Below are 24,211 nucleotides of genomic sequence, written 5' to 3' on the forward strand. Positions count from 1 at the left end.
AACATCCAAGAGGAACATTAAAAGATGATGTTATGAGATTTTAAGACCAGTACAGGACATTCACTAAGAAACTACTTTTATTGTGAAAACAAAGTCAGCTGATCGGATGCACCTATTTCTACATCTACACTCCATCAGCTGATTATTTCTATTTGCCTCACTTTATGAGCTTCACAACACCTGTACCTTGTACCGCAGAGTTTGCAACGTCACAAATAAATGGGGCCAATCTTCAGTCGGATGTGAATGTGTAATCTAACATTTTCAGTAAGAATAATGGACAAAAGGAGTGCAAATACAAATACAATTTATTGAAATGTGAACCAAAAGTTAATCAAAAATGTTTTAAATAAAAAGCACATATGGACAGAAGGTGTAAACCTATTAAATGTATAAGTAAACACATTTAGTCCAATAAAGTGACAGACTAGGCCTGTGCAGGTGGTATCAGCTACAGATGGAGCATCTTATTTCAGACTCCAGCATACAGCTTCCTGCCTACTACCAGCCAGTTACCTGCCTAAGACCTGCCAAAGACCAGTATCTGGGAATGTTAAGCCCTCCCACTATTTTCCAAGAGGGCGTTGCCAGATTTTCAATTTCAGGATTTAACCAGGAGATGGCGCTATATATTAAATAACTATGGCCAAACTAAGACTTAGTTTTTCACAAGAGAAAATGCAGATATTATATAAAAAACTAAAGTTAAAATCTTGTTTTTAATGCCCCAAGAGCAATAAAAACACTTGTTAAAAAAATCCTGAGTGAGGCTTTCATAAATTGCATTTAGCTGACGCTTTTATCCAAAGCGACTTACTATTTAATAAATGATAAATGATTATTCATAACAAATATGAGTGATGTGTGATTATTATTCATGCTATATACTGATATAGGGCTAAGTAAGCAATCAATCCTGCAAATGAACCCTTAGTTGTTCAATATATTTATTCAGACAATGTGAGTAGAAATACAGAAATTCTGATCCCACCTAAGGCCAACGTTGCAATATTACAACATTTCCCTAAAAACGTACCAAAACGTAAACATTTTTAAAACGCTTTCATTTCTGCTCCAAAGGCCAGGGGTTAAATTGGGATTTGATATGTGGGTGGGCTCTGTTAGAAGGTGCGACGGGGGGGGGGGGGGGGGGGAGAGAGAGAGAGTTAGACGCTCGTGAATTGTCAACGGGGGGGGGGGTTGACATCAGAGCATCGTCCTATGGGCTTAGCCCCGGACAGGTACAACAGGTATTCACTCAGAGGGGGGTACTAAATGCCACCCATTTACATGTAGGCAAACAAAATCAACATACAGTAGGGGGGTGGGGGATGGTGAATCAGCTATGTTACTATTTATAATGTTATTGTTGTTACAACAGAAGATGTTTTTCTTTATATTGAAGTTAAATGCATCAATCTGGTGCACTTTGAGGTCAAAAGTAAGAGATTTATGGATAACGCTGGAAAAAGCTGTGTGTGAAAGTTTAAATCTTCCTTATTGAGCTTTAAAACAAATGAATAACGACTATATATAATAATAAAATAAACACCGGCTGTTGTTATGCCTGCTGTAACGTTAAATTACTCCGTTCTCCGCTTAAGTAATTATGCCGTTACAAGCTTCATAGTTGTATTTATCATCTAAATTTGCCGAAACAAGTTTAATATTCTGAAAGCCAAGACTTTGTTTATTTGAAATCAGATGAAAACAAACTGTAACGGACCCTGCCGTGTTATCTTGATATTTCCGGCACAGACCCTTTCATACCGGCAATGCGCGATACAAACAACAGGAACTGCGACAGCATAAATATGCGAACACAAACCTAGACTGCTGGAGAAGAGATATCACAGGGGGGGTTGGGACACACACATTCCGATGACCAATTAGTTTTAAACAAAGAGTATAGCCTACTCAACATAGGGGGGTGGGGGCTGGTGAACGGGATGGTCAATGTTTGTAAACACTGACATTTTGACTTTATTTGATCATTTCAGTTCAAAACTAATTTAGTAATTTACAGGAAAGGAGTGCACGCTACTAAAGAGACACGCTACCATGGAAACCAAACAATGGTGTTGCTGTATTGAAGTCCGAGTGGAAACAGTCATATTTGGAGCGTTATGTTAGAATGAAACAGCCAGTTAGTGTTACTTCACTAACTGTAAGCTTGTCACTCAGAGTAACCTACAGTTAACTTAACTGTTGGAAAAGAAAGATCGGGGGGGGGGGAAGAGAGCTGTGGGTGATGGGCCATTAGGTGTGTAAACACACAACTGAGAGCTGCCGTTTCATTCTGACTGTCTAAAAAACGGTAACAACGGACTATCTTTCTTGGCGGATGCATGTCAATTTAAATCAATACATACAACTATTTTTTAAATCAATAAAAACATTTTCTAAATCCATAAAAGCATTTCAATTAATATTGGGAGTCATGTCGCTACTTTGTTGAGAATGTGGCCATGTAATAAGCGGGATAATTTGCAGCGACTTGGTCATTATGGGGAAAAATAACACCCAGGGATCAAGATCCCTCCGCTACGCGGATCTTGATTTGCCTGACAAGGCTCCATTAAAATATAAATATGTTTAGTGAATTACTGAGTTTAGGCACGTTAATAACATTTTAATGAAGTTGAATACAGTATATTCATATTTGTCAGTGATTTCATGTCAATTCGGCGAACATAAACATAAATGATCGTGGTGAAGATGATGATTAAATTAGGATTAAAAATCGAGAGCCGGCTGCTTTACTCTCGTTCGTTTTTTTCGACTAAACAACATTATTTTGTTAAATAACAACATGGTGATGTTTTGTAAATGATTACATGTATTATTTAGCACAGACTATGATCCTATCCGTGACATATGGATCTTAACAAAGATCCGCTATACATTAGTACCAGACATACTGTACATCCAGTTTACTGTGTCGAAGTTGATTTCACATGACTCCAGTGTGGAACCCCACTGCACCCCCTGGTGGATCAATGATCCATTGCAGCTGGCTTCACAATAATTACATTTATTTATCACGGGGGCGGTATCAAGTCAGACTGGGGGCCGGCTCTTCATCACGGGCCGATCATGGACCAATCACGGACCAATCACGACCCTCGCGTTTCAAACTGTCCAAAAATAAGACGCTCCATCTGTATTAATGGGCTCCTCCATCAGGCCTGGTCCTCCTCGCTGAGGAAAGACCCTCAGTCCTCTCCGGCCAAACCAACAGACAGGACGTCCATCACACGGAGGTTTCTCCCTGAAGTCTCTGCAGCTCTCTGGACACCACGCTGTCTCAATCTGTCCACACTGACACGAAGGGCTCTTTAAGAACTCAGATGCTCGATTCCGTTGCTTTGTAATATGCTTTATTATTAAGATCACAAAGCTTTTCAATATGTCTTCTAGGATCTACTAGGACATTCCATAGAATCTCTAGGTTCGACTAGGTAATGATAACAGGTCTCTGGTAACAGGCATGGATCTGACGATGAGACAAGACGAACCAACACAAGACAAAGGGAGAGAAGGACTATATATACACCCACACACACATTAGGTAATGAGGCACAGGTGGACACAATCAGGGGCGGGAACAACAATCAGTCTGACCGGTGACACACAATGACAGGAAGTGCAGACACCTGGAAAGATAGAGTAGAGTCAATATCAAAATAAGACAGATAGACAAACACTAAAAACAGAACAACTAACAGGATACTAGTGCTAAAACCTTACACACAGTGAATATGAGAGGGGAAAAATGAAAATAATAAATGCTTTAGACCAGGGGTTCCCAACCTTTATTGTGCCAAGGACCGGCAGATACATTAAAAAAAAATCGCGGACCGGTAGTCAATTTTAACTGATTTTAATATTTACTCACCACCAGCAGGTAGCAACAGAGGCTAATTGTATGTAACAGCCTTAACAAATACTAGAACAATATGCATCCAAAACATATTAACAAAGTTTAAAAAAGAACCGGTGTTGTTTTTTGGTTTTTCGGAAACCAAAAAACCGACTTATTCAGTTTTTAAACCAAAACAGATAAATCAACGTTTTGGTTTTGTTTGTATGATTTACTGATAATCAGTGAATGCTGGGGAAACGAGGAGAAGGCGCATTATGAAGGGTGTGTGTGTGTGTGTGTGTGTGTGTGTGTGTGTGTGTGTGTGTGTGTGTGTGTGTGTGTGTGTGTGTGTGTGTGTGTGTGTGTGTGTGTGTGTGTGTGTGTGTGTGTGTGTGTGTGTGTGTGTGTGTGTGTGTGTGTGTGTGTGTGTGTGTGTGTGTGTGTGTGTGTGTGTGTGTGTGTGTGTGTGTGTGTGTGTGTGTGTGTCACTGGCATTTGTTTTCAGAAGATATTATGATAGTGTCGTTCGTTCCGGTGCACATTTAGCACTACATCGACATTAAGATTAAACTCATTTATTTTGGGAACAGCCGCATATATGGAGTTAGCCATATGTGTGTAAATTACTGTTCATAAACATTTGAAAACAAATGCTGGTGTCGGACAGACACAAACACACCGAACACACAGAGCAGAGCTGAGCAGAGCACATACACACACACATCATGCGCCTTGGTGACTGACTGGACATCTCCTTCATAAAACTAATAAAAGGGGGAGTAATCGGGCAGTTCGATGTGTGTAGATGTGTGTGTGGTTAACACGTAGCAGCCTGCAGTCACTCTTAAACTGTTCTGATGAAGTTAAACACAGCGAAGGCGGTGCGTAAAAAGGCACAGCTCTTTACCGAGTATACGTCCCGCTGCCTCCTGATGCTGCAGCCATGTCATGAAGTGAAGGAGGTGTTCCTTCTATAAAGCAGCTGCGGGCAGCAGATCGTGAGAGTCCCGGACATTAATTCATAGATCAAGGCAGACTGGTTTACTCTCCTGTTTTGCCAATCCGGTGCTTAAACAAATAGCTCTACACCCCTGGCCGACATGTCCTTAAAATGAAGTCCGAGTTTGAAATATATCTCAAATAATGTATGCACCATTTCCCCACATAAACATAACAGTCTGCAATCAAACGGTTGTCTCCTGTGCGCTCCTCTTCCTACTTGGCGCACCGGTAACATGCTCGTGCGCACAAGAGGCTGAGACCTTAGGCTGAGCCGCCGAATCCCTCGGGACATCATAAAAGCCATTTTCAACGGTTTTCTGGTGAAAGATGAACTAGCTACTGGATGAAATAAGACTGGTGGCATAGGTGCAAAAATTAAACACTTTTTGAAAAAAACATTATGATAAAATATTTTTATATATTTATAATTCTGCAAATATTACGATCAACTCACAGCTATTTCGCGGCCCGGCAGTAACACCTCCGCGGCCCGGTACCGGTCCGCGGACCGGGGGTTGGGAACCCCTGCTTTAGACAATAAGAAATATAAAAGTGAACCGTTGAGTTGCTCAGTTTTTTTAGATTGTCAATACTATTACTGTATAACTAATATCCCAGGTTAAGAGGCACCTTCAAATAAAGATTGGTCTTTAAATACATTTTGTCTTTTGAATTGTTTGTCTAAAGTCAAGGATCTAGAACTGGTACTTCTAGTTTTAATGGTACAGTCTGGTTATTATGCTGTTTGGAGGAGGCATCACAGGTAAGAGTACTAACTAGCTACCATCACATGTACCTTAGTTTGACTTAAATGTATTAAACGTATAATTAAGTGATGGCAAAATATAAATAACTAATGTCATGCAAACATATTCATATGTGACCTGAGGCCTGTACTACGAAGCCGGATTTTCCTAACCTGGATATGTTTGAGTTAGCCGGTTGGCCCAATCCAAAACATACGCGCTCTGGCTAAACTGTACTACGATGCTGGTTATCAAGTGGATCGCTCAAGCCAGCCGTGTCCTATCTAGTTAGGTGCGCGTTCACATAAAAGGGGTGGTATTTGGAGCATTCGACCAATCTCAAACATGGACAAGCGTACTGACAGCGCAGCGTCATACTTCCTGAATGAAAAGTGAACTTTAATATTAGTCAAATATGAAGAAGTTAAACTTTAAACATCCATGACTTAACCTGTTTCACACCTTCCCCCCGGTACCGGGCGGATAAACGCGTCATTTGCAGGAAACAACGTCTAAGGAATCTTAATATTGAATAAAACTATGAATGTGTTATATCCATGTAACGGGAAGAAACTCAGCTAACTGATCTTTTTAATTTTTTTTTTCAAAAAAAACCCACAATGCTAGCACTCAGCCTCTGAATTAGCCTCGATCGAAAAAACGGGACCTACAAAGGCACTTAAACTCACTCATAACTCCCTTATTACTTATCCTAGATGCACAGCCAACCACTCGTTTTTGGTGTCCTGGAGACACTGAATCTACCGGTGCCCACCTCAACACTCAGTGATAAACATTCGCGACGCTATCAACGAAAGCGTACATCATCACATGTGGAGCTAAGAAGCTAAACACGTAAATATGGCTTACCTTGGTCAAAAGTGGTCTTCAATGGCATTAAAACGATAAAAAAACGATGCTGCAGTTAATCCATAGGTTCATCCTATGTGTCTGTGCCTTCTTTGAAATTATTTCTGATAATCCATAAGCAATACAACTGCGTTTTAGTTTCCAAACTCCAGAAGGAGACATTCCTCCAGTTTGGTTTCGTTTTCCACACGCGAAGCGCCCACATTTTTTCTTTACAGCTTGTGTGGGTGTTGTCCTCCCCCTTCGATTCTATTGGCTCTAACGGTCACAAGGGTATGTCAACCAACCAAATCGAGCAAGGGGGGCCAGAGATAGGTCAAATCCACCCAAATGACCCCAGATGGCCCAGTTTTTGGCTAAATCTCTCTAAAAAGGTCAAATTTCACTTGTTTTGCATCAATCTTGATACAGGGTACTTATTATATGTTGTACTTTGGATTCCTAAAGCTTTTAGTCTACTAACCCATCATCCAAGGGTAGTTTTCACTATCTGTAAAAAATTATTTTTGGACGGACACTATAATTTACAGTTTTTTACTATGTAAAATCTGAATTTTCTTTAAAATAAAAAACATTTATATTGATTCTGACACTTCTACATCCAACTCACAGGTTTATCATTACTTTGAGAAAAAAGATTATTAATTTAACCCTTTTAGAAGGGAAGATATGGTCATTTGTTCTGGGAATGTCATTTTCGAGCCTGAGACCTGAAAAACAGGCTCAGAGTGGAACAGGTTAAACACTTTATCCAGGATAAAAGCCACATAGCTGCACCTGCAAGGTGAATACAGCTGGTAAAAGAAAAAGCGTTTGAATGCATTCATTAACAGGTTTATGATATCACTGCCCCGTTAAGACACGAGTGGATCTGACTTTAATTAGGAGAATTTGACTCGAGTGTTTCGTCAACTTAATGTGTTGCTTAAAATGATACTTCTGCATACAGTATGTGACACTGTGAGTGTTGCACGGCCAGATACGGCTCAAGAAGCTGACTCAAATAAGGAAATATATGATACATTATGATGTGATATGATATGAATGATAATGGGACACATCGACGTCTGCACTCACAGTGCCGCGGACTGTATATGTCACTCTGATCCGGTTACTTATGTCGTGGCAGATATTTAAGTAAGCTTTCTTAACGCTAATGTTATAATAGTCAGATTGCTCTGAAGATAGGAGGGGATATTCTATTAATTTTCACGTTCACACAGTCAGTTGATTTTTGCCGGCCGTCTTTCCTGCAACGGCAGTTTTTCTGTATTTCCTCTATCCTGTAATATGACTTGATAGCTTTAAACTCCGCACACGGAGCTCTGATTGGTCAACAGGCGGTGCTTTCACTGAGTTGATCTCTTCGCCTGCAACATAAGTTTCCATGGAGATCTAGCCCGCTAAAAAGAGAACCAGCGTCGTAGGACCGGAAAGCCCGAGTTTTCCCTGAAGTCAGCCGGCTAAGCAAAAATCCGGCTTCGTATTACAGGCTTCTGCTCTATCGAAATCAGTCGCATTGACCCGAAGACACATTTTGAGTTGTATACACTGTTGGAAAGAGGAGATTCCTAGCTTTCTAATGATATCAAGATTGTTTTTGTACATTATATAATGACTGTCACCGAGTCATCATTTTGAGAAAAAGGCCTTCAAAGTTTCCTCTTCTCTGGAATCCATCGATCTGATTGATTATTAGTGGAGCAAATGATCAAAATAGTTCGGAGGGAAAATATTTCCGTTTGGATTACTGGTCTGGGGGAAGCTCGCGAGTGTGTGTATGTGTGTGTGTGTATTTTTGCGTTTGTGTATATTGTGTTTGTTTCCCGGGGAAAACACTCACGAGAAACACCGGCTGTTGTTATGCTTGCTGTGACGTTAAATTACTCCGTTCTCCGCTTGTAAATATGCCGTTACAAGCTTCATAGTTGTATTTATCATCTAAATTTGCCGAAACAAGTTTAATATTCTGAAAGCCAAGACTTTGTTTAATTGAAATCAGATAAAAACAAACTGTAACGGACCCTGCGTGTTATCTATGATTACTATATGCCTTACATTCATAATTTCAGCCGGAGGGAGGGGGAGCTGCGCTACGGAAGAGCAGATTGCGAGTGAGAGGTGCCTGTCATCTTCCCTTTACAAGCTTCACAAATGTATTTATCGTGTGATTTTGGAAATAAAAGTTTCATATTCTGAAAGCCAAGACTTTGTTTATTTAAAATCAAACAAAACACCCGAACTCCGAAAAAATTGTTTTTTACGCAAATCCACGTTTATTTTTAAATGAGCCGTTGCGACTTCCGACTGATTTCGATAGAGCGGGTCACATATTTGCTTGATTCCAGTGTTGAATTTAGCACAATTGCATACAAACGTCAAGGGATTTTAAGATTCTGAAGTCTTCGTTCTAAATAGAAAATAGCATGGATAATTTCCAAAGTCTTGAAAAACACAGCAGGAGCCCAAGACAATTATAAAACTGGTCATTATTTCAGTACAGTTAAATTGGTTTTATTTTCATAAACGGTTATCAACCGTTAGAGCCAAAGCAGTAGGCTATTAATTACTGCTGTATAGACTACAACCACTAGCCTACTTGTTTAGCTAGCATAAACTCAACAAAGCTAGCGTTAGCTGGCTAACTGACGTTATTTTGCCGCTAAACTGCACGATATAAAACGGTGGTCTTCAAAGCGGATTTAATCCTCATTCACAATAATAATATTGAAAGTAATACTGGGGAAGTAATGTGCAAAACTTACCGTTGATTGACGCGCCATGTCAGCGGACTGGTAGCGACACGGACCGTTAGCCCCGCAGTCATCCGGTTCGACCTGACTATGGCTGTGACTGTGTGACTGACCCGAGCCTCGTCGTTCTGATAGCTCCGCCCCTTCGCTCCAACCCCCCTCCCCCCCCCCCCCCCCCCACATCTACAGGTGAAAATTACTCTTGCGACACATTTATCGCAAGAAGTGTAGCAAAAGTCAAGGCCGCAGATTCGTCGATTTATACTGCCACAGAGCAGATTTGTGAAGTTGTAATGACTGATTTGAGAGGTTGTAATAACCAAGTTGCAGTTGTAATGGAAAATATATTAAAAATATATATTTTTTTCTGCAAGTGAACATTTCATCACTAAGTTCATTTTTTTTCTACAAGCTACAAAACTTTTTTTTTTCTTCTGTGACTTCAGATTTGGTTCACAGATACGTGGATATTTTATACAAGTGTAAATGTATGCACACAAACTCAGATTTCTTTTCTGCAAGTGCTCACATCAGGTTTTACACGCTCTCGCATTTTGCACAATATCTACCTTCATAGTTGGGTTGTAACGGAATACATGTAACAGCGTTACGTAATCAGAATACAAAAATCAAGTAATTGTATTCAGCTCGCGTTACATTCGAAAAACTAGTAATCTGATTACAGTTACTTTCGTAAACCTGAAGTGAATACATTTTGGATTAGTTATTGGAATTATTGGTGTAAAGATTTCCTCACAACATTTAATATTCATTACTAAAGGTACAGCCAAATCATCACAGCGCACAAAACCTATTACCGCCGCAGATGGACCAAAAAAGGGAGCGTTTGAAAAAATGTGCTGGTCCGCTCAGTGAAACAATAACAACGAAACATAGAGGAACAAAAGTCTGCGTTTAAATCGTGTGTGTGTGTGTGTGTGTGTGTGTGTGTGTGTGTGTGTTTAAAACACTTCAGCCTGCGGTCGCTCTTTAGCCTTTCGGTAACACTTTACAATAAGGTACACAAAATGTGCTTAGTTACTGCTTAGTTACTGAGGAACTACTAGGTAGTTAATGGTTAGTTAATGAGTAGTTCCTCAGTGAACTTATGGTTAGTTACTGGTAAACAGACTGGGGGTACTGTATTAATGAATCATTCGTTAATGGTTACTTAATGAGGAGTTCCTGGGAGACTTTGATTGAAGCAATGGTCCGCTGCAGCAGGGCACTTTTAAACCTGCCATCTTCGGCTGGCTTGGGTCCCACACTAGATCAACTGGTGGAGGTGGATCCGACTCACGTTTTACTGCTTAAGTCATCATTATTTACCTTACCATTACTTAGGCCGTTTGGGTACGGTAAACTCAAGGAACTCAAACAAAAACAGTAGTTACCCATTACCTAATGCTTACTTGACCATTACAAAAACAGTAGTTACCCATTACCTAATGCTTACTTTACCATTCATTAAGCAGTATGTGTCCCCTCAAGTAAAGTAACCCATTAACTAATGATTACCTCACCATTAGTTAAGCAGTTTAACAAACAAACAAACAAACTAACACTGTTGATGACAATGACGGATCTACAGCCACTGAAGTTTTACATTTTTATTGGAACAAGGATGAACATTACAAAAAAAAAAATGTAAATAAAAAAAAAAACTAAAAACAAGTGCAAATCAAAATAACATCCATTCCTTCCTCACTTCCCCTTTGGATTAATGGATAATAGTCCTCCATTCATCTTTAACTCCTGGACCTTCCCCTCTAAATGTTTGTCCTTGATGGCAGACTTACACACCTCAGAGAAACGGAGAAGGGTTTCCCCCTTCTTCAGTGTTCCCCGGATATCTTGGAAGATACCCGGGTTCACAGCATGCAATTCTGCAATTGATGCAGTGTCGGCAATGGTCTTGCGGTCCACTCCTACTGCTCTGTAAGCCGCCGTTTTGTTGCTGCCCTTGTTCACCGCCTCAAGAACACGCTTGTAGCGGGTTATGGCGTATTCTGGGGTCAGGACTGAAACAGAAAAAAAGACAAATATTTAACTATTTAACAACAGTACTTTGTTTTTGCCTATCCTAATGATGTCTGTAGTGCAGAAATCAGTTTGGATATGGGTTTATTAGTATTGATAATATTCTTGTACTAGTGTTATATAGTGGTAGTGTAATCCTTACATACAAAATTGTGTAATGAATTGGTGTAGTGTAAAGGTATTACTAGTCGTGTAGCTTTGCTCAAAGTAATGTTTAAATGTTAGTTATTGTGTTTGGGGTGTGTACCTTTATATACAGAAGTTAGGTTTGGGCAATCAGCTCTACTTTTATCCAATCATGTTTAATAGAGATAACTGATAAGACGATCCACAATGTGGATTTAACGCTATATCGAGATTGCTCCGTTTCTAATTTATAACGCATCAATTTTTACAACTTTCTCCAAGGGCCGTACAAATTATTGAACTCAATTTCTGCTTAAAAAAACTAAAATCACAACCCATTCATTTCGCCTTTCTTTCATGCTGTGCAAAGAAAAAGCAACCTCTTAATCCAGATATTTTACCATGACTCGCGCATGCATGCATACACGGTTGTGGCATGACCACCAAAACAGAAAGATATGGACACAAGATGTGTGCAAATTAGTTTTTAAATGTTGAAGTTAAAAGCATCAATCTGGTGCACTTTGAGAGCAAAATGAAGAGATCTATGGATACATCTCCCAACACCCATATGAAACAAGACCTGTAAGCAGATTTCTTTTTCTTTATGGATATTTTACAAATCACTCCCCTTTTAAACTGTATTCTTGTTATTTTAAAAAACGTTTTTGTTACTGTCAAAGTATTTTATACGTGTATACCAAAACTAAAACTCTTTGGTTCTCCACGAATTACACAAGTGAAGTAAGAAGATATGATTCTACACTGTATTGAAGTAAACATGTATTGTTTGAACTGTTTTATGTAATCACAACGGTTTGGGTAATTATATATAGAATAGGAATGTTATTCTCACTTTCAAACTCACTGACTTAGAGATTCTGTGTTTCACACACCAACATTGATCCTTATCACCACTAAGAGCCAGATGCTGTTTCTAAGTCGTTAAAGACATCGTAAAATAAGAAAAGATCCCCTGGAAAAGGTAGGGAGGGGAGATCGGGACGGAGATAACATTGACTTTTGACCTAGTGTGGTTTGGGGTCTCACTCTGTTCGAAACTCTGATTGACCTCGGCCAGAAGCGAATCCAGCCAATCAGGACACTTGGAGGAGGTGGTCAGTTTAAACAGCTCCTACCCAGGGCTTCTCTGATTCGCTTGGGAGAAAAGTGGGAAGGAAGAATCGACAAATCTCCGCCCCAAAGACAGATAGAAATACTGACGTTTGTGTGTGTAAAATTGCTTTTGGGTTTGGTGAGTGGCAGGTCCTGAGAACTGTGTCCGTATCGCATCACAAACCTGAAGTCCAATTTCTTTTTGGTTTGATGAGTTGGCGGGTCCTGACGCATTTGTCCGCATCGCATCACAAATCTAAAAGCCCGGGGTACCCGGAGTACTCTGTATAACTTGTATATGTGTTTGATTTCCTACCAGTAAACTCAGATAATTGTTGTAACTTTTGATTCCGGTGTTTTCAATTCCTTTCTTAATTTAATAGAGATCCAGCCTCATCCAACGAACGGCGCGTAGCAGAGGTATTCTACTCCTACACAAGTCACCCAAATCAGCGTTAAAAGGTTAGCCTGTTTTTAAACAATGCTGTGTTTTCAATATCGGGGCCTTAACACCAGGTACCTCCTACTCAAAAATCCCAGCGTCCGTTGAGCAAAAATGGCTGCAGAACCCAGGGTGAGGATGATCAGAGTACATAGCCCGAATGACACCTCTTTTCCCTTGTCCTACGTATCCTGCACAAGACAAAAGTGAAAAATCTGATCTATAGAAGGCTGTAAATGTAATAATACATTTGATTTCGATCATTTGTATGTATAATGTTATGAATGATCTGCTATCTTCAATACTAGGATTAAGTGATATTTCAATTTAAAAAAATCTATATACAGGCTGTCACCATATTTTGGAATTGTGAAAAGCCTGGCAAGCCACTTCCCTTATCAGCTTTACAGTTACCTGGATTTTATTCCACCAGCCCTGCAGATATTACAATAGCCTCAATAGGCATGACTCCTAAAATCCCTAAATCTGTTGATTTTGTTCACACATCTTAGTCCTTCTTCTTAAAGTCCTTACAGTTTTAGTTTAAAAAATAGATTATTTTTATATTTTGTTCTATAATGATTAAATGTCAGTGAATAACAACATGTTTAATTATATAACTTTTACATCTCATTTGAAAAAGGTGGTTGCTAACTTGATCAGTGGCATACTGTGACAATAACTGGGACTTCAGCTCAGCCAAATTTAGCAGACAGACCCAAAAAGTGTCAACAGGGAAACATATTTAGCTATGGATAAACGGCAGACTACTGTGACAACAGCAGCTGGCCATGGAGTGCAACTGTTGCATTAAATGGCGGCAACCACCACACAATTACATTACAATTATAAATATATTAATTTAGAGTTTCTCTTTAACTGTGTGAGACTACTGATACTCACATTGAGCACTAGATAATTGTCTGTTTGGAAGCTGCTTTAATACATTAATGTGAGTCAAAAGTCAATTTTACACATATATTCCTGCTTACATGATATAGTGGGACATCCTGGTATTTTTAGTTGAAAGTGCAATATCCAAATTGCAAGAAGCTGCAATTATTATTTTTCAGCTAAATTTGAGAATACAAAATTATAATACATATTTCCTTTTTCTTCAGTAAAATCTGGACTTTCACTCTCTCTAGATCTAACCAATTACAGGTGGCAGCCATCTATAGTTTAGGTTACTTTGAAAAAAACAAATGGTGACAGCACTTAATTGTCTAAAGCTAACTGTGAGTGACGTGCACTGATACATTTTTGAGGAAATATAATCTATCTAACAATCTATGTAAGCACTGAAAGCATCTGAAGCAGAAATACAGAACTTCTTTATATATGTCATTGTATGCCAACCTGAACAATCTTTGAATTGCGTTCTGCAAAACTGACAAGACGAAATGCAAAACATGGTGAACATTTCCTCGCGATAGGACTCGGAATGGTCAAACCAATTTGTGTCCACACCTGTAATAAGAAAGTATAAAACAATAAGCCTAAGGTTTAATTTAGCAAGCTTATTTAAATTGAATTTGTAAAATACAATATTTCTTACTCAATATCCACAAAAAGTGTGCCTTTTTCCGGAAAGTGTCCTGGCTTACGGCATTTTTTACTTTCCAACAAACCAGAGAAAGCGTCAAATATGCCATGTCTCCGGCGTCAAGAACTACCTCCAAAAGAATGTTCTGCAGCAATTCTTGCGGTAGCTATGGACATATTTTACAAGAACCAGGTTAACAACAGAACTGAATTTCAAAACAAATATTTGTGTATATTTATATATTGATATGCTCCTTCTTCATAACCAACCAAGATAAGTGGTTACCTTAAGAATCCAGCAACATGTCTTTCTTGTGTCCACCATATTTTTTGGGCGCTCAGCTTTTTTATTGAATCCAACCACTTAAAAACACAAAAACAACCAGAAGATGATGCAGGGCTGGCTAAACTTTACTGTAGTTATGGTTGGGCTGATGGACAATGACATCGTGCATCAGCCATGTATGATAGCCATCGCCGTTGGATACCTGACCATCATCACATCATGAGTTAATAAGGCGCCCTCCCCTCCCTGCCCCACAAGATCGGGTAGAGTTTCCGTTTCGGAACAGTTAACTGCGGTACTCACATTGCTTTAAACAGCCATAAAGTGGGAGGATAAGCTCAGGTCGATGTATAATAGTTAAACCGCTGACTCCTTTATTGTAACACGTATTAAAGCAGAAATAAACAAAAAAGCATTGGTAAATTAAGCGCAGTTTAGTTTGAGCCGTGGACCCGGAGCTGATCAAGCACTGCCGCAGAGGACATCGTCAATGTCCAGTTGGGTACACATCGCCCAATTGTAACTTGAATATTTGTTGGAATTAAAGACTTAATGCATACTAAAAGTATTTATTGAGCTGTAAAATACATTGTACGACTGTACTTCAACACCAGACTGCATTCGTTCCCTTAATGATCCCCTTGATGATAACACGCTAAGGCATGTAGCGACATTCCCCCACTAATTAAGTTTAATGTACTTTAAGTGCATGTGCAAATCCGTTTCAGTTTAGTGTTTTCAGTATGAACACAAACAGTCTGACAGCACCTGCTAATGCAGGTTATCCCTGTTCACTAGCTGTTCCTTCTACACTGAGCAATGGTCAGTCTGTCACATAATTAACTGTAGTCCTACCTCCTTACTTCCCAAGTCAGACACTGTGTAGGTGGCCAACGTACCTCTCTTTGCAGTCTTTCCTTTTGTCTTCTTTGCTTTTTGCCGCCTTTGTTTTTCTTCTTCTTCTTCTTACTCTTCCTCTTCTTCCCTCTGTCTGACGAAGAGGATGAGGAGCAGGAGGAACTGGAGGAGGTGGAGGATGAAGAGGAGTTGGCTGCCCCTATTTGATCACCTTCCGAAGTAACTGGCGCCTTAACTGATGCCATTTTTAGAAGGGCCATAGCTGAAACAAACAAGAGGATTAGAACATAACTATTGTTACCACTAAGGGTCAGAACATTTACAATAATCTTTAAACCTTATATTGTGTGTTCAGAGTTTCACGCAGATCGGTGAAAATTCATGTAGTGTTTTTCACTAAATTTGAAATAGTGAAAAATATCGTGACCTGAAATGTTAGGTAACTGAAACAATTTGTTCTTTAGGATTTATGGAATATGTGAGATAATTTTCATGACTCTAGTTCAAACGGGGCATGTGATATGCCTGTTCCAAGTTTCCCCCGAACAAACGGACTCAACATATTTTAACAAGTGACTGTTCTTTCCCTCTCAATCCAACCCTCTACTGTCTGTTGATAAGTGAGAGAAGTGAGCTGGAGCCTGATCTGTCAAGCTCCACCCCACCATTTGGTGGTGTCCGTCCTATATGCTTGTCATGATATGTTTGCAGTGAAATTACTGAATTGCTGATGCAACTAGTCATCTGCAAGCATGTATGGCCTCATGGACTGTGATGAGAAATGTTGTAGGGCTTGGTGTATGTGCCTGTTTTTTTTTTCTTTCTCAAAAGCTATCAGATGCCAATAAATAATTATTTAATCATTATTGATTTGCTTACCCTCAGCCAGCTGTATCCTCAGATAGTCCCTGTCCCTTTCAACAGTTAACAATTTGTCCTTTAAAGCATCTAGCCTTATTTTTAAGGCATTGTTGTCAAGGTTTCTGCGCTTCAGAGCTACTATGGCTGTGGGAGCTGCAGAAAAATCTGTAATGACAAAAACGGCAAAAAAATAACATTATCTTTTCTGTAGTTATTACACAAATAGTATGTATAAGCAGATTGTGGTTCCATGCCTTTGCTTAGTGTTTTCAAAAAATGTACAATAAAATGTCAAAATTAGAGATCTACGACCGCCTGTATTGTCATGAAGTTGCAGACATGTCATTGATCACATTTAATAGACTGTTGAATTCTATATTGGGACTTGCAACTGCATTTAAACACTGCAAAACCTATGATAATACATTACAAAATAGTACTATATTCACTTCAAGGCAACTGTAAGATAATTGTTTCTGACAGGGGCTTCACAAGTATTCGCAAAAAATAACTTCAACTTTTAATATGCACTCAACCACACAGAAGTAAAATCGGCTCTAGTACATTTGCACAAGCGTTTACATTTTCGTTATGTAATATTTTCTTGTTCTAGTGTATTGTGCAATATTATATATATATATATATAAAAATAACACAATCAAAAAACAGTAACCGTAGATAAAATGTAAATGTAATGCAATTTCACAACACAACCTAACCTTTACTTGATGCTTTCACAGTAGACTGCTGTCCTGTGAATGAATCCGAGTCAGACCCATCACTGCAGTACACTACAGCTTTAAGAGGGGAGACAGAAAGTTCATAAATTAGAAATAGTGTTGACAAAATGGTACATATATCGATAGGGAATATTTGAAATTGTGTAAAGGTCCAAAATGCCAAATTAGACCCAAAAAACATGCCTGTCGTCAAAACCACTATCTGCCCACCCTGACCTCTACCACCAACAAAGGTATGGCAAGAAAGCACAGTGGAAGAATCTCCTCAACACAGGAGATAACAAGGGGCTTCACTTTGTGCATGTGACATCTTTAATCCACTATACGTTTACATATTGTTTTTTTTACTGCTATCTGCTAAGCAACTACTTCTTTGTAAATGGTACACCATCTGAGACTGAGTGGATCCTTAAAGCAGTGGTTCCCAAACGGTGTGCCGCGGCACACTGGTGTGCCGTGAGGCAAGTCTGGGTGTGCCGTGGGATTTTGTGACAACCATACGTTATTATTGCAATACACAACTACACAAAAATAATTATTTTTTAATTTACTATATCAGTACTTTGTATGCACTCATTTCATAATACAGAGGCAAACTCTATACCTAAAAACAATTCTTTTTAAAAAAATCCTCACAGAACCCCATATTTCGCTGTTAACGCAGTTGCAGGTGGGAATTATAAGACCGTGACACATCGAAGGCTGAAGGACAACATTAAAACAGAGAAACACGCAAGAGGGAAAATGGAGCGCTTTCTTGTGCGGAGCAAACCACCAACCACCAGTGCAGAGACTGCCGACAACCCACCACCGAAAGAAAAGAGGAAAAAAACTGTCAGCAGACAGTATCATGAAAGTTACCTGTCTTATGGCTTCAGTTGGACCGGGGATGACAACAATCCTCAGCCCGAGTGCGTCGTCTGTCGGGAGAAGTTAGCTAATGCGAACATGGTTCCAAGCAAGCTGAAGAGGCACTTGGAAACCAAACATCCCTTCCATGTTCAGAGAAACTTGGCCTACTTCAAAAGAGCGCGGGATCTGAACCAGAAGCAGCAAGACCGTTTGTTGGATTGTGTGAAAGTGTCTGAAAAGGCAATGGAGGCTAGTTACATGCTAGCGGAGCTCATTGCAAAGCAGAAGAAACCTCACACAATAACGGAGACACTCATCCTCCCCGCTTGCAAAAAAATTGTAGGTGTCATGCTGGGTCCAGATGCCGCAAATGAGCTATCAAAAGTGCCGTGGTCTGATAATACAATCAAAAGAAGAATCGACGACATGTCAGAAGACATTGAGCAACATTTGACAGAGAAACTGCAGGCGAGCGGCAGATTTCCCCTACAAATAGACGAATCTACATAAGTGGGGCTGGCAAACGTCAGATATGTTGATGCTGACTCTATCAAAGAGACGTTTTTCTTCTGCAAAGAAATGGAAAGCCATACTACGGGAGAAGAAATATTCAGGGTAACTAATAACTATTTAAAAGTGTCACCAAGGATTAAAAAAATCTGCGCGCCCCGACAGGCACATGTATCTCACTAATTTGTAAGTCAGCAAAAATATTTACAATAGCACATGTTTCAATGCTGATTGCTGAAATGTTACATTTATAATTTCTGAAATATTTAGTTAATAAATATTTAATGAGTAATATAGTTGTCTTTGTCACATTTTATTTGGCATTAGTAAATAATTATGCACATTTACAGATATTTTACATGATATGAGTGATAACACGTGTTATAAGGGCTATTTTGCACAATAGGTGTGCCTTGAGATTTGTACTTGTCCTTTGGTGTGCCTTGGGCACAAAAAGTTTGGGAACCACTGCCTTAAAGTATGCTTAACATTTGAAAGCAAACACTTACCCGTTTCCTTTGCCACAGTGTGGGAGCTGCATGGCTCTTCCTCAGGCTGACCAGCCAAATCTTTAGCCGCTGTAACATTATGGAGCACAGAAAGAGTTGTTGATGTAGAGAGCATTACTATATGGAAGTATGTTTTGTTTTTTTTGCAGCTATATTATAACTTCATGGGAACTATTTCAAAATTGGATATCTGAAAAGCCACTCTTGCATGCATGTGTTAGAAATTAAAATCAATGTTGATGTGGCGTAATTTGAATGAAATACACTGTATTTAATTTAAATCTGTTTTATTCTGAAAACCGAAGATTCACAAGTGACTTCCGGTTTTCCGCTGGAATGAGGTTTATTAGGGAATGTTTTTCAGATGTAATTCAGCAGCAGAAACCGACAGGATTTGCATTGGACATGCCCCCGTCGACGCCGGCCAATGGGAGAAGACTACAGTTCTTACCCGGGAGACCCAAGAAGGATCTCGCTCTCTCCTTGCCCCGAGCTGACCCGGCGCGGACGGGACCAAACAGCTGGCAGGGGAAACCACCAACGTGCACATTTCATTTGTATACCACCGCATCTTTTGTGTAATTAAATGCTGTTAACTTGTATAAGCTTGCCTTGACTCTTTTCAGTTTCTCCTGCTCTCGGGGTTCAAGAATCACTAACACATGTTAGAATATAATGACATTACATTTTGAACTGTTATTCAGGACAAAAAAATGGAAATTATGTATAACTATCTGAGTTGTTGTGGAAATTCCACACTTAATCACCTTCTGATAAGAAAAAATATATATACAAGCTTAAACCAAAGTTGTGTTATTTAATAAAGAGTTATAGCATTTAACAGAATCAATCATATTTCCAGCTGGAAAGGACAGAGGTCCTGCACTAGTAGATAGTACCAGGATCTGACCCCGTTACACGGAAAAGCAATGTCATTTATACAGATGAGACATAGGAAGGAAGGAAATCCACATTACAGTCCCAAGAAGGGTGGGGGGCAGACAGAAGGGGAAGCACAGTGTGTTAATTACAACCCTAACATCCATATGATAATTGACTGACAATGGTCAGGGCGACACCCTTCTGTCTGAGAACATTTTGTAGAAACCTACATCCATAGATTCCCAGCATAATTCTCCCTTTGTCCGAAATAACGGCCAATTTACATTACAAGAAGTGTTGACCAGACGGTTGAAACTTTACATACATGTTAATTACAAAGCAATGGTTGTAGAGACAGACTTTGTTTTTTGTTCTAAGGAAGATGCAAATAGAGGCTAGATGTGAATTAAATCAGTGGGAAATAAACAGATTATTAAGTTACAGTAATACTTATGATTAAATGAGTTGATGATAAATTGCAACAACAATTTCCAAACAATTTATCCACAGATGTAGATTTAATGGTTGTAAACCATCATTTCAATTTTCATGAATGTACTGTTTAACTATATTTTCATTACATATCGCCCAATGCTGTGTTAAAATAAAAATACTCTTGTTTCTAGCGCCCTAATGTCATTTACTTATTTAAGAGTTAAGATAAAAGGTTAAACCTTCATAATTGAGATATTTCAGAGTTAATTTGACAATTTAACTAATTTAACCCATAAGAACCCAGACCCATTTCTACTTTTGGGGAAATTAAGGGGAACATAATTTACACTAAATAGACCACATTTCTGACAATGTCACATTGAACTTTAATGGTAAAGTAACTCTTATTTATAACTTAATGAATGAGGAGGATCTTTTGATTTAAATTGGTTTTAACATTCTTTGAATTGAAGAATAAAGAATATATTAACTAAATATAATTGGATCAGCTAAATTAACTGAGCAGATCATAATCATATTTGTAATTGTGACATATGTGTTACTCCAGATTTACTGTGAAAGTTTAAGGTTAATGTCCCGATGTGACATCAGTGTCACAGCGATATTTATCTAATTTGTTTCATATCAATTTTATCAAGATATGTTAACAGGTTAAATGTTACAAAATACATGTTATGTAAGCATTTTAATTCTTAAATGGCTTGATTTGTACCTTTAGCAACCAAAAACAAGCCTCTGAAATGTAGCTAGTTTTGTCACATGTATTAGCCCGGCACATGACCCACCAGACTGTTCAGGGTGTGTCACTTAAGGACTTTATGAGATCAAAACAAGTCTAAAGCTGTATAATCTTTTATTGTGATTGTAGTATTTATTACATGTCCAGCACTTTGGCCCGACTTTTAAATGTGCTTTATAAATAAACCTTGATTTGATTTGAAGGAACTTTACAGAACATTGAAATGTCATGTAAGCGCTTTGAGCTCCAGGAAGGGGCTTTATAAATGTAATGTATTATTATTATTATTATTATTATGTAACACGTGTGTCACGGTGGGTCCTCGTGGTTTAGCTAGCAACCTCAAATCCGATAGCACAGAACAAAAAGTGTAATACATGTGTCAATTGAGATGATTTTGCGAAGCAGTGTTACTAATTTTTCAAATAAAAAACACATTTAAATTCATACTTACATTCAGACACTAAACGCTTGCGGGGCCCCATCTTCTTTCGCTTGCTTTTCCTCGAGTCCATTTTCAGTTCTACGTATAGAGCATAGACTGTGTGTATAAGGTGTAGAGGTTGGGTTTTATATACAGTCTTTGGGGGATTGAACTCACGTCTTGTCACTAGCCGAGATGCACGTGACAGGCTCATGGCCAATCGTAGCACTTGAATGCTATGAAGGGGCGTGTCTTGCGTAGTGCTCCAGCCGGATCCCGATTTGCAGCGCATTAACACTTTATTACGGTTTTAATATTTTAATTGTATATCAGTGAAGATACAGAAGCTGTGCTTTGTCAATTTAACAAGGAAGATGAAATACCTGATTCAAAACATCAAAACTATTGGTTTGAATCGTGTGAACAAGAAATGAGGATCAGGGTGCTAGGGCGCTAGTGCGCTCTGCGGCGGAGTTCGCTGTGCTTCAACTTTGTGGACAGGCAGTAGTAACGCCGCAGTAGTCTATGGTTTTAGGTTATAATCATGACACTGCACACCAAAGTACTCAGTCTTATTGACGGAAGACAGACTTTTAAAAAAAAGAAAAAATTAATTGAATGGCTAATGAAAAAGGAATTGCTTCAAGGTAAAATGAAATGCAAACTCTGCAAAAAGAGGATGAAACTGGAGAAACACTCAAACGTCGATGGACTGCAGTGGTAAGTCTTACATTTTTAGCACGGGTTTTAACGATGACTTCCTCTGTTTACTGATATGTAATGTTACAAAGATAAGTTCTTTATCAGGAAAAAAGGACTATGAATTTACGATTTGTCTTTTGTAGGAAGTGCCGACGTAAAAAACACCGAGGGAAAACGACGAAGAAGTCAGTGAGGTGTTTGTCCCTGTTTGAGAGGAGCAAATTATCCTTGTTCAGCTGGATGAAATACATTTACAGGTAATATTAATTCATCAATAATATCAGTCATTTCCTCAGAGCACAGCAAATGAATGCCTGTAAGTATTACGTTTATTTTAAGCATGTTGACTGTTGTTTAACATTGCCGATATCTAAATGCTAATTTCAGTTAGCGCGTCAATTCCGTTATCCATTATATGTTAGCATTGAGCTAGCGGACTAAATGCTAGTTATTTGGCAATTCACAACGCAGGCGGCTTGGAGGTGTGGCGGGGCACATTGGCGTCGCTTTCACACCAAGCCCCCAGGAACTGCAGGTATCCCTTGAAAAAGAGATAGTTGATCTCAATGGGATTTTTCACCTGGTTAAATAAAGGCTACAAACAAACTGCGCCGGACTCTGATGACAATATTCGAGAGTTATTTCCCTCGGCATTATGAACGCGCATCTAACCCACGGGACCGCGCCGCCCGGCACGTTCATGTTACGTGTTCAGTACTACATGCGTTTTACCCATAGACTGTATATATAAACGTTTTACCTTTACCCATGGATGCACAATAAGAACGGACCCATATCGCCTTACCGTTCGGGTGTTCAGAGCAGAGCTCCCTGTTGGAGCAGCAGAGCGTGATGTGAACAAAAAAATGTTTCTGTCGCAATATTATTTAAGGAATCGTTGAGCTAGCTAACTAGCATACATTGTCACTAAATAGCTAACATTAGCTTTAGCCTTCGTTTTCTAATTTTTTCATAGGCTATAAACAGAGGTGGTATAAGTATAGATCTTGTACTTGATTAAAAGTAGAAGTACTCAGATTGGGTACTTTAGTAAAAGTAGAAGTACTCAGATCGGGTACTTTAGTAAAAGTAGAAGTACTCAGATCGGGTACTTTAGTAAAAGTAGAAGTACTCAGATATTGTACTTGAGTAAAAGTAGAAGTACTCAGATATTGCACTTGAGTAGAAGTACTCAGATCTTGTACTAGAGTAAAAGTAGAAGTACCAGAGTGTACGAATACTCTGTTACAGTAAAATTCCTGCATTAAAAAATGTTCCTCAACAAAAAAATGGGTTCAGAATGTTTAAATGTGTGATTATTCTAATAGCTTAAAAATACATGCGTAGATGCTCTGATATAGGAAAACTTGATAGATACAATTAATTAGCAACATTAAAATATTCTGTTTCATTTTGAGTAATAACAAATGTCTAATGTGAATTATATAATTAATACATTAGCCACTGGTGCTGAATGCGTTCGTCTTCATATGTTTTTGTTCATATTTAGTAATTGTATATTGATCTTTAACAGATTTTCCCAGGGACTGCAGCTAAGGCAAATTGACATGCTGCAGGACGGCGTGGCAGGAAGCAGTCGCACGCTGTCAAAAATGAGCCAGAAGTTGAGGAAGGTCTGCAAGAGTGCAATCAGGAAGAGAGAAAGGAGGGGAAAGCAGAGACTTGGAGGACCAAATGAATTTGTCATGCTGGACGAAAGCAACTTCTACCACAAAAGGAAGGTGTGTATAAACTACAGAGCCTTAGCCTTTGGCCTCACTAAAACTAAAAACTTTGTTTTTCAAGGTGAAATAATAACATATCTTTTAAGGTCAGAGATTAACAAATGACTGAGCAAAGTAATGTAATTTTATAATTTTGTCATTC

The 24,211-nt window shown here is 38.9% G+C and overlaps 1 protein-coding gene across 1 annotated transcript; it reads right to left on the reverse strand.

Annotated features, from left to right (window-relative positions):
• Window positions 1–10,940: 10,940 nt before the first annotated feature.
• On the reverse strand, window positions 10,941–21,713 carry LOC117483622 (coiled-coil domain-containing protein 106-like). The gene is made up of 5 exons (XM_034132000.1): window positions 21,653–21,713; window positions 19,122–19,190; window positions 16,529–16,675; window positions 15,762–15,911; window positions 10,941–11,257 (listed from the first exon to the last, which is right to left on the reverse strand). Exons 1-5 carry the CDS (start codon window positions 21,711–21,713, stop codon window positions 10,941–10,943), a joined length of 744 nt encoding a protein of 247 aa, XP_033987891.1.
• Between the last annotated feature and the right edge of the window lie 2,498 nt (window positions 21,714–24,211).

The sequence above is a fragment of the Trematomus bernacchii genome, unplaced genomic scaffold, assembly GCF_902827165.1.
Source record: "Trematomus bernacchii unplaced genomic scaffold, fTreBer1.1, whole genome shotgun sequence".
In the NCBI taxonomy this organism is placed as follows: Eukaryota; Metazoa; Chordata; class Actinopteri; order Perciformes; family Nototheniidae; genus Trematomus; species Trematomus bernacchii.

Excerpts from the sequence above, each read along its gene's own strand:
- LOC117483622 (XM_034132000.1), bottom strand. The coding sequence starts at position 21,713 with ATGGACTCGAGGAAAAGCAAGCGAAAGAAGATGGGGCCCCGCAAGCGT. Across the intron at positions 16,676-19,121 it reads CACTGTGGCAAAGGAAACGG|ATTTTTCTGCAGCTCCCACA; the intron begins GTAAGTGTTTGC and ends TTGTCATTACAG. Across the intron at positions 15,912-16,528 it reads GAGGATACAGCTGGCTGAGG|CTATGGCCCTTCTAAAAATG; the intron begins GTAAGCAAATCA and ends TGTTTGTTTCAG.